General features: G+C 36.4%; 1 protein-coding gene across 1 annotated transcript; it reads left to right on the top strand.

The window, feature by feature from the left end:
* The first annotated feature begins 1,974 nt into the window (after positions 1–1,974).
* On the top strand, positions 1,975–8,982 carry LOC121988958 (probable serine/threonine-protein kinase kinX). Its single transcript, XM_042542701.1, has 3 exons — positions 1,975–3,969; positions 4,476–5,261; positions 8,332–8,982. Exons 1-2 carry the CDS (start codon positions 2,311–2,313, stop codon positions 5,133–5,135), a joined length of 2,319 nt encoding a protein of 772 aa, XP_042398635.1. The 5' UTR covers positions 1,975–2,310; the 3' UTR covers positions 5,136–5,261; positions 8,332–8,982.
* The last annotated feature ends 1,889 nt before the right edge of the window (positions 8,983–10,871 follow it).

Here is a 10,871-nt window from a genome sequence, read left to right as displayed (position 1 = left end):
TCGAACCCATTTTTTGACCTTCTCGAGCAATCTTTTGCTCCGGCTTCTCATCCCTTGGAAACGCCACGTGCTCTTCTCGTCAGCCAACATACTCTTTCGTAGAGCCTCATCCCTCGGACGCACCTAGCCCGTCGACTCTCTTCCGTGTTGTCGTTCTCACTAGCTACGTCTTTCGCTCGATTTCCTGTTCTCTTAAGTTCTTATACACTTAGACACAATACATCAAAAGATAACAGGATTTAACGTGACTTGGTTGATCACATTAAAACTATCACGGGGTACTTATATAATCGACAGATGGATTGAGGGATTGTCCACCTCACGAACAGCCGTGGAGTAAAAGTATCATCTCTGAACCACGTAAACAAACATGTTAGGCTTGTTTTCTTTCTTCTTATCTCTAGGGTCAGCTTTCATATTTGGTTGTGTATTTTCGTTGCGCTAACAAGTATAGAAAAGCCAATAAAGTGAGTGATTGTCTATTCACCCCCCTCTAACCGGTGATCAAGATCCCAACACTCTTCGTCCACATCCTCCTCTCTAAAAAATACCCTCTCATCTCTTTAAAAATGTCCTCTTCATCCATGTCCTCCTTGACTATTTCGACTCCAAGAACCTTCATAAGATTACCAATGCCACGATCTTATTTGCCACCATGTACCAAGCCACTGAAAGTCCAGAACCATGCTTGGCTTCTCTAGCTTCATTAACGTCACCAACTTCAAAGGGGGTAAAGTGGGGTTCACCACTATTGACAATGGCAACAACACCATTGATGCCATATTTGTTAGATCTGTGGAGGAGCATTTCCGTTATTCAACTTAGTAAAATCTTGTCGTTGCCAGACGTGGGTGCTGACTGCACCAACACTTCCCAGGTGAATATCACGGATGTAATGTTGGCCCACGGATGTAAAGTCTTCGCTGATACTCTATAGGCTTCTCCGATGGAGAAAACCTTTGAGGACAATCTCTAAAGCAAGTGAACGATAGTTTGCCCAGCTGATGATGTGATGAAAAGGTTCTTGCCTAAATTTAAAAACTTAACGGCGGACAATCAATTGTCCCTTCTTCTATTTCATGTCTTTCTTATTTACTCGTCTTTGTCCATGATAAAATCTAGTAACGGACCTCCCAACACATTAGCCACCGATGGAGCTAAAAAATTCAGCCTGAACGATCAAATCTCGATCAAATTGTGACTTTGAAGACCATTATCAACACGATGAATATATCAATGAATCTGATTGGTTGAAAGTTAAAATTGATTGGAAGTTGAAAGAACTTAACTTTTGGAATGAGATATCAAACTTGAGGGGAGGGATGAGTTTCATCCATTCCCAAAAATTTAGATTTTATTCCAATATTTCATTTCCATTTTCATTAACCAAATACAACAAAAAAGAATCATTCCAATTTCTCATTCTCATACCCCTAAACCAAACACCATCTAAAAGTAGGAAAGTAAACAAGTCAAATAAAGTAAAATTTTGGAGTGTTTAACTTTATTTGATAAGGTAACATAGTCAAATCAAGTTGTGCCTAAAATGATCTAAACAATTGAAATAATTTTTTAAATTTGACTTAATTTTTTTTTTTATGAGTTTGAGTTGGATTCAAACTTTATTTAAGCTTGGTTCATTAGAAGTCATCAAACTTTTAATTCCAATTTATTGGATTGTTTAAAATTTTTACCTATTTAATTATATATATATATATATATATATATATATATATATATATATATATATTCAACGAACATATAAATTCTTATCAGCTTCAACGTCAAATTTATTCACAGAAGATTCATTTATCGCCCTGACTAAAAGAAATTTTTTAACAAGTCGGTTAACTTTAGGTATTTCAAAAAATGACCCACCTACCTTATCTTCTAATGCAAGAATTCAAAATTGCCGTGCCAACCTGTTCCACTATTATGTTTACCTGGACGACAACTCATTTATATCCGTAGGCGTTTCATTTTTCACGCTCTCTTGCTCGCCTTGTCGCGGATCGTGCACATCCCAGTCGCCACGCCACCGCCAACCAAACCCTCTCCTCTCCTCTCCTCTCCTCTCATTCTTGCTCGAGAAGCTACGGCGATCCAAAAGGGAAATTCGCACAAAGCGGTTTGATCGATTCTCTATTCGATCTCGTCACAGGAGAGAAGGGAAGGCCAGAGCGGATTGGTGCCGCTCGCTTTGCTTCCGATCTCAACTTACTTTCTGCGGGGGAAAGAAATTGTTGGTTTGGGAATTCTCGGAGGTTTGGCACTTGTTGCCGCAGGAGACGCGTTGTTGTTGGAGGAGGTATGGCGAGCGGCGGGAGGGTCATCTACAAGCCAACCGCACCTCCCGGGCGGAGGCGCCAGCAGCGATCCAAGGCCTCCGACGATGAGGAGTATGTGATGGAAGAAGAGGAGGAGGAGGAGGAGAGCTCTGATGAGCCCCTTCTTGACGCGTCCGATGCTTCTGAGGAGGAGTTCGTGTTTGGTGGGTCCACCAGCGATTCCGATGGTGGCGATCGGATGGAAGCTGAGGCCGATGAGATCTCGTTGGGCCCGGGACCGAAGCGTATAAAGTACTCTTCCGGAGCCAAGAAGAGGCCGGCGAAGAAATCTAGGGTTTCGTACTATGACAACGACGATGATTATAAGGCCGAGGAAGAGGAGGAGGAGGAGGAGGAGGAGGAAGAAGAAGAAGAAGAAGAAGAAGAAGAAGAAGAAGAAGAAGAAGAAGAAGAAGAAGAAGAAGAGGAAGAGGAAGAGGAAGAAGGAGGAGGAGGAGAAAACGAAGAAGAAGAAATTATATCGCTTAGGAAGAGGAGAAATAAGAGAAATTCACCTGCGGTTAGATCTCACTACCAAAAGGCCAAAGGTTTGGATTACGAGGAAGAAGAAGAAGCCGAAGAAAAGGAAATTTTATCGTTTAGGAAGAGGGGGAAGAACAGTAACACATCTGCTGTTAGATCTAGCCACCAAAAGCCCAAAGGTTCATATTTTGAGGATGATCTGGAGGAAGAAGGTGAAGAAAAACAAATTTTATCCCTCAGGAAGAAGGGGAGGAGTAGAAATTCACCTGCAATTAAGTCTCGCCACCAAAAGGCCAAAGGTTCAGATTATGAGGAAGAGGAGATGGAGGAAGAAGACGAAGAGGATGAGGATTTCTCACCTGACGAGCAGGATCTTGTTGATGAAGAAGCCTTCATGCCTCTTGGATTGAAAAAACGAGGACAAAAAAGGAAAGGTGGAAAGATGCAGAATCTGAGGAATTTGAGGCAGGAGAAAATGGGAAACAGATGCCAGAAGAGATCTGAGGATGATGATTTTATTGTGAAAGATCGTGTTGCTGCCAGTAGAAAGACTAAAAAGCCCAACAAAACAAGGAGGAAAAAGAGCTCAACATCAAAGATCATCAAGAAGAAGTCTGTGGAGGAGTCGGATACATCTGATTTTGATTTTGTAACTTCTGATGATGATTTTGTAGGGGATACCATTATGCTGGATGAACCAAGGAACAAGGGCAGGAATATCCAGAAGACTAATAATAGGTCTATGAAAAGAAGGCAAATAGTATCACTGGAGGAATCAGTTTCTTCTTCAGATGATGATTATAATATGTCTGAGGATGTGTTGAGGGATCTAAGAGTTGATGGGATTGTGGATCAGCCACAGACTGATAGGATAATTGCTCAAATAAAAGGTGATGAGAAGGGCAAGGAGAAAGAAAATGAGGATTCGGGGAAGCCATTATGTGGTATTTGCTTGACAGAGGAACATAAAACAACAGTTCGAGGAGTGTTGAATTCTTGCACTCACTTCTTTTGTTTTGCGTGTATAATGGAATGGTCAAAGGTTGAGTCACGATGTCCGATTTGCAAGAGGAGGTTTGGTACCATTACCAAGTCCTCAAGATCAGATCCAGGGTTTGGTCTGAGGAAAGCAGTTATAAAAGTTGAAAAGCGTGATCAGGTATTCAGTTCATTTTGTAATAGCTTCAAGGAGAGTCAGTCTATTAACAATTGCTTTTTTAACTGTGTGGAAACGCATATTACTAATGCTACATTGGTCAACTTCTTAATGTAATCATATGATTATTTATATTGATTAAGTTATTAGGAACTATTTGAGTTGTATATATATTTATCCATATATAATAAGGATCCACACAAAGAAGTTACAAATTGATTTGATTGACTACAGTTAATTGAAAGAAAATTTTGTGTGTTCTAACTTATTGGCAGCTAAATGATTCTTTTATTTCTCTGATGCACTATGCATGAGTTACTACAATAGAGCAAGTACTCAAATTATTATATATATTGCTATTTGTATGTTGCTGCAGTGGTAGATTGAATCTCATTATTCTGTGTATATGTGACTGTTCTTTTGCATGTTCCATTTACATTAAAGATTTACAAATTTGTACATCAACATTTCATATGCTTTTTTTACTTAACTGTTGCCTGTTTCTAAAGGTTTATCAACCTTCTGAAGAAGAAATAAGGCGAATGCTGGATCCATATGAAAATGTGGTATGCATCGAATGCCATCAAGGTGGCGATGATAGTCTCATGTTGCTGTGTGATATCTGTGATTCACCTGCTCACACATATTGTGTTGGTCTTGGAAGGGAAGTGCCCGAAGGCAATTGGTACTGTGATTGTTGTCGATCTGCTGGTGATCGTTCATCATACTTGCAAAATCAAGATTTTGGAATTGATCAAGCAGATGGCAATACTGATGCATCAGGCAGACACAATGAAACAGAGGTTCTAACTCTTCGTGGTAATACAAATTTGTATAGGTCAAGTCAACCTACTTTGCACGAAATTGATCTGAATGTGTCACCAAGATCAATGGAAAATTGTAGTTCTATGTCTCAGCCTTATGGAGTTGGAGGGTCAACTGTTTTGCGTCGACGTGCAATACAACAGCGTATACGCATAATATTGTCTCACAGTAGATCACAAATCTTTCAGCAGACTCGAGTATCACAGAGCAACATAGGAGCTGATGTCAGGACATCAGAAATTGGACAAAGGGTGGACAACTTGCGTAGCTCTCAAGGGCTGAATTCTTGGAACAGAGTGCCAGCTTCTGAACATGGTTATCAGAACAGTAGGCCTTCTTTATAAGCTGATGCTAGTTTAGCTCAGTGCATGCTAGAAAGCTTAAGTTCTGTGAGTTGAATGATGCCATGCTGGAAGTCTACTCCATTATAATGCATCATTTGAAAGAATAATCCAGGGATTCTGCACTTGGTATGCCTCACTTTCCATTTTTATCTATTAAATCCTTTACAAGGAATCAGGACATTAGGACCTTGTGTCATTGAAAATTTATCTGTACAAAATTTTCTGCTTCTGTAGTGTTTGTAGGTGAGAAAAATTATGACTACTGAGTGTTAGATTTTGTCAAATTGAGAAGATGATTTGAACTTGGAGAAAATGACTGACTTTTCAAAAGAGAGGGTCATTTTTGTAAGCTAAGAGACTGTAGCAGTTAGAAAATTTTAAAACAAGAAGATATGATTTTTACTGTTTGAAATTAGATAATTTTTTTTATCAATATAAGGGCCTACATGTTCGATTGTATTGGCCCATGGCATCATAGCTGATTCCAATTAGCTTGGTCCATTTACTTGCATCCATAAGTCCCAAACAACCTAAATGCAAAGCATGGCATGCTTTAAATGCCTTTTATGGTTGAGTCTAGCATGTGCAAAAGAACACTAAGATAGCTATGTCATTACTGACCCTGTTCAACTCTTTGGTTAGGAGAAGAAATGGTGTTATCTACCAATAGTTTGCATTAAGGAGCTGACTTTAGCCTTGGTTAAGATCATTATATCCTTTTTCTCCTTTTTTTCTTCATTGTCATAATCATCTGCTGAACCTTTAGGATAATAAACTTGTTTCTGTATTTGTTCTCCATCAGACAAATGGATTGCAAAAGAAAATTCAATTATCTGCATGCTTTGCTTCTACATGTGTGAACTTTAGAATAAATAACGGAGGCCCTGCTATTTCAAGTGGCAAATTCTGTTTGTGTTCTTTAGTTCCCATCACCCTTTGTTTCTTTCTTACTTACAAACCACTTCATATTTGGTTAGGAAAATGTTATCTTTTTAACTTGGAAATAAATAATTACCCTTAACCTTACCTTTGCTGCCCAAGGCTGTCATCTACCCAAATTGAGCTAAGAATAACATTCAATTTTTTTTTTTAAATAAAAAAATATATTTAGAATGGTAAAGTTGTTGCCGTGTGACTTAGAGGTCACGGTTCGAGTCTCGGAAATAATCTCTTGCAAAGTAGGGTAAGACCGCGTACAATAGACCCTTCCCGGGATTCCGCATTGGCGGAAGCTTTGTGTCCCGGACTATCCTTTCCTTTCTATTAAAAAATAAATTTGCCACAAAGAAAGTTAGTGCTTATGTGAGCTTAAATCCTCATATTCAAGCTGGTTAATTGAAAGCTTGTTAAGCATGAGTCTAAACTTAAGTTTTGAGCCCATTTTATAATATTTAAGTTCAAAAGTAGTCCTTAAATGAAACTTAGCTTCTCATGAATTTTTTTAAACATGTAGAAATAAACAAATAAATTTTGTATTTAAGCAACACAATTATAGAATTGGATTTGATATATGTATTAATGCTAAACATTCAGAACAAACTTGTTAAAATGATATATTTTAAGTAGTTCCTTAAACTTAATTATACATTCTTTTATTTATATTATCTATACAACTCTGGATACATGGGTCATGCAAACAATAGAGATGCCTCCATGAAATAAAGACGTCATGGGCTTGAGAGTTGTATTTTGATATGCTTGGAACTGAAGGAATTACATATGTTCTTTGACTGTGTAGGATATTAAGTAGAAGGCTTATTGCCAATTTGTCATGTTGCCGAGTATGAATCATTCTTCATATCAAGCCCAAAACACTTGGAAAAGATATAATCAGAAACAAATCTATGAAATTTTTGAGAACCAATATGCAATATATAAGAAAGTAACACAAATCTGCTAAGGAGAATAGCAGATTTGTGATTGTCAGAAAGTAGCCTCGAGGATCCTATCATATCTCAAGAATGTTCTAGGAATAGGTCTCCTTCACTGTGACCATGGCTGTCTGCATATTGGTTTGATTTTTCCATAGATTTAAGATCTACATCAGCAGAATGTGTTCTTAAGGCAACTAAAAATCTTGGAAGAATATGAAGCAAACTGTCATGGCTAGATCAAGTGTAGAAGTATATCTTGCTCAGATAAGCCTTGGTAATGCTACTAATAGACCAATGAAACATATGATAATCAAGATGTCATGCACTTTGCTTCCTATCACCTTTTTCATGAGAGAATGCAACATGCTGGGATCGATAATATAGTATAATTGTAATAATTTAGTTTTTTATAATATTCATGAATCAGCTTGAATGGAATATTGAGGATCAACTTGTAAATAAACTAGAGTTTAGTTGTAAATATATCAACTTGAGGGGTGCGTAGGTAAAGGAATAGTAATGATAAATTGTATCAAGATAGAGGGGACTATCTAAGCTAATAAAGCTAATAATTTTCCCATCTTACATAAAGAGGGGACTATAAGAAAATGTGATATAATAAATACTCCTGAATGTATCACTCTCAACCCTCTTCACTTTCATCATAAATGACCAATTGGTCGGAGAGGAATTGTTCTACGAATTTTATTTCGTTTGAATTCTTGTGGAATAAGTATTCCGATATTTGGTTGCCAAAATGAATTTGAAACACTAAGTTGCCACGGAACTGTGATTCCCTAATAAAAAAGAATAGTTTTTTACTTTGTTCCATGAATACTTATTTGTGTCGGATGGGCTGATTGAGTTGTTTGGACTGGGTAAGTTAGATGGGGCAGAACAGGCTGGGCCTGGCCAAACACCAGACTGGTGGATTGGGTGGGACAGGTTAATAGGATCGGTTGTGCTTGTCAGGCAAGTAGGTTGGTCAGGACAAGACAGATACTTACAGTGATATTTTATATTGGGAAGGCTGTGAATGTGATTGCTTCTCGTCACATTCTTACATAACTAGAAATAGAAATTTACGTGAAGCATCTGTTGCAGTCCATGAACAAAACTCAGGTATAAGTATTTCTGTTTTATTCCTAGTTGTCAATTTCGTTAGATACTCCATTCTGCGAGCTAACTCACATTTGCATGATTTCTTTTGTTTTATTTCTTGAAAGACATAGTATATCTTCAGCTGCATTTTAATTTTCATGTCCAGTAGACATTATTTTTTTCCTCAATTTTTGAACTGATTTTAACTATCTATTATGAAGATCAAGACTCGAGAGAACCATCTGTAGGCAATTCTACCCACTCTGTTCTAGTACTGTTCTGGATGGAAGCATCACGGAGGAGGGTTTTCTGATCCTGTTCCTTCTCCCAGTGGTTCAGATTATATTTGTACCAAGAACAAACGTCTTCAACTCAAGGATGATGCTATGCTGCAGTGATGCTCCCATCATACGATTTGTAGTTGTGCCAACGACAAGATCAGCCTGGTTCATGAGACTCTCAGTTTTATTCTGATAGATTCAAATGAATAGATCTCACATGGAAGCTTTCCTACGAGATCGAGAGAGGTCTGCTACTGGTTTCTCCTGCTCAGTCCATTTGACGTGATATTTTCCTTTGGTATGGTCGATTCTGCTCATTCGATATCGGCATCGATAGAGATGAAAGGTTCAAAATTTTCCATTAACATGATGAATCATCAACCTTCATGATTTCCTTGGCCATAGAACGGATTCCTAAAATTGACGTGAGAAAACACGTGTATTAATTCTTTTGTACTTCGATTCAAAATTGTATTTACTTTAACTTCACCCACAAATTGCGTAAATCCGTAAAAATTGAAATTTCTTCACGCAGTATTTCATTTGTTTAAACCGAACTTATTTTTACGAGGGAAGGCATATATGTTCCAAGACTTTGCTCAATGTTCAATCTTCCGGATCAGGACTTCGATGTCTAATCGTAGTTATTATTTTTTAACTGCCTAGAATCCACTAAGATTTTTATCTAAGACCACTTAGGACTTTCTTGTACATTTAGTTCAACTTGGTAGATCACAAGTTATCTTAACTTTTGAACCCTTTAATATAATCAAAACTCAAGTTCGATTATCTGGTACTTCTTGCACCAACACGTAATTAATTTTGTATATTATCTAAAAAACATACTTATTTTGGAGTTGATTAAATCACGTATTCCTTCTCATTTTCTTTCCTATAATATTCCATCTTCCTTTTTAGTATTCATCTAGGAACAAATCTTCGAACCACTTTATTTTTTCTACAAAAAAACCTAATCTCCTCTTTTATCTCCGTCAAAGAGTTTGATTACGGAACGAGCTGATGGCTTGCTCTCCTATGTGTGGAGCTTTGTTTACGAGTCTACGATTGCCATGCGAGGTAGGGCCACCGTTGCCGAGGTTACCACTGTGACTAGGAAGCACCTTCATAGCACTGGAAAAGACGCGTGCATTGTTGGTACCATCTTTCTCATCCTTGTAGTTTCCCTTATCATCGAGATAGACTATGAGCAGTATCTGAACGAGTTGGAGATGCAATAGTCGACCCTTCTCGTCATTCCCACCACCCCGACGACCCTCTACACTACCGCTGCGCCATCCAAATGAGAAAATGAATGAGATGATTATGATCTAATCTCATGCTTAGATAGGTGGTAATAGTAATTCATGTTTAAGGTAGCACGTTAAATTTGATGAGGTAAAACTACTTTGGTATTTTTGTCTAATTGAATCTTGGATTTCATTGCAGATAACTTTCGTTATTTATTTTATAATTCTCTTAAAGTTGATTGAAAATTACGGATGACCTTCTAATTGATTTGTTCTGAAACTATAGTTTTAAGTTGGCCTAACCTTTTTCATATAACAATTAGTTTGTTGGACCTTTTGTTGTCACTTTGATCATATATTTTAACGTCAAAACTTTGGCTTTCTAACTAATTCTTTGGATTAGACTGATTTTCTTAATATATGGACAAACTTCATTAATAATATGTTGATTGTTCAACTCTAGTTTTATCCTTATATTTTATTGTTGCTATTTAAATGTTCTACGTATTGAAAACAATACAGAGAAAGAATGACATGGTCATGAATAAATTATATTATAAAATGTCATAATTTTGTACTAGATTTGAACAATAATATTAACAGATTATTTATTCATATAATTATAATAGCATTAATCCTGCACTATTTCTTTTTTTCTGAATTAATATCATCCTCTTTAATTATTATTTGTAGAGTATTTATCTCTTCTTGGGAAAAACTAAGGATAATAAAAGGATTTAAACTAAGCATCATATAAGGAGGACTACTTGAGCTATTTTATTATAGAAATCATCAAGGATACTTGAACATATTAGAGAACTTAATTTTTTGTTGAATGATATAGAGAACTTTGCTCTTTCTAACCAATAAAATCGTAAACATGACTAATTTGCTATAGATCTTGAGGAGAAATATTCATAATATTTTATTATTATTGTTGTCTACATATTTGTTATTGATGTATATAGTTTTTTTTTTCTAAATTATTGTGTTTTTCTTGTGTGTTGTTGTAAAATTCAATAAAACTGTTGTTGCTGTTTTATGGTATAATAATTATAAATTGATGTTAGTATGATAATTATTTTTTATTAAATTATTATTATTGTTGAAATATTGTAGTTACTATAGTTTGTTTGTTGTAAATTATTATTTGATATATTATAAAATAATCTTATACTTGTATTTAAAAATATTATTATTTTAATATATATTGGTAATGAAATTATGAAATTT

The sequence above is a fragment of the Zingiber officinale genome, chromosome 1B, assembly GCF_018446385.1.
Source record: "Zingiber officinale cultivar Zhangliang chromosome 1B, Zo_v1.1, whole genome shotgun sequence".
Lineage (NCBI taxonomy): Eukaryota > Viridiplantae > Streptophyta > Magnoliopsida > Zingiberales > Zingiberaceae > Zingiber > Zingiber officinale.
Note: the sequence above shows the minus strand (reverse complement) of the source record. Positions and strands in the feature narration are given on the sequence as shown.

What these genes read in the sequence shown, in the direction of transcription:
- LOC121988958 (XM_042542701.1), top strand. Translation starts at nt 2,311, where the DNA reads ATGGCGAGCGGCGGGAGGGTCATCTACAAGCCAACCGCACCTCCCGGG. An exon ending in AAGTTGAAAAGCGTGATCAG is followed by an intron (nt 3,970 to 4,475) that starts GTATTCAGTTCA and finishes CTGTTTCTAAAG; the next exon opens with GTTTATCAACCTTCTGAAGA.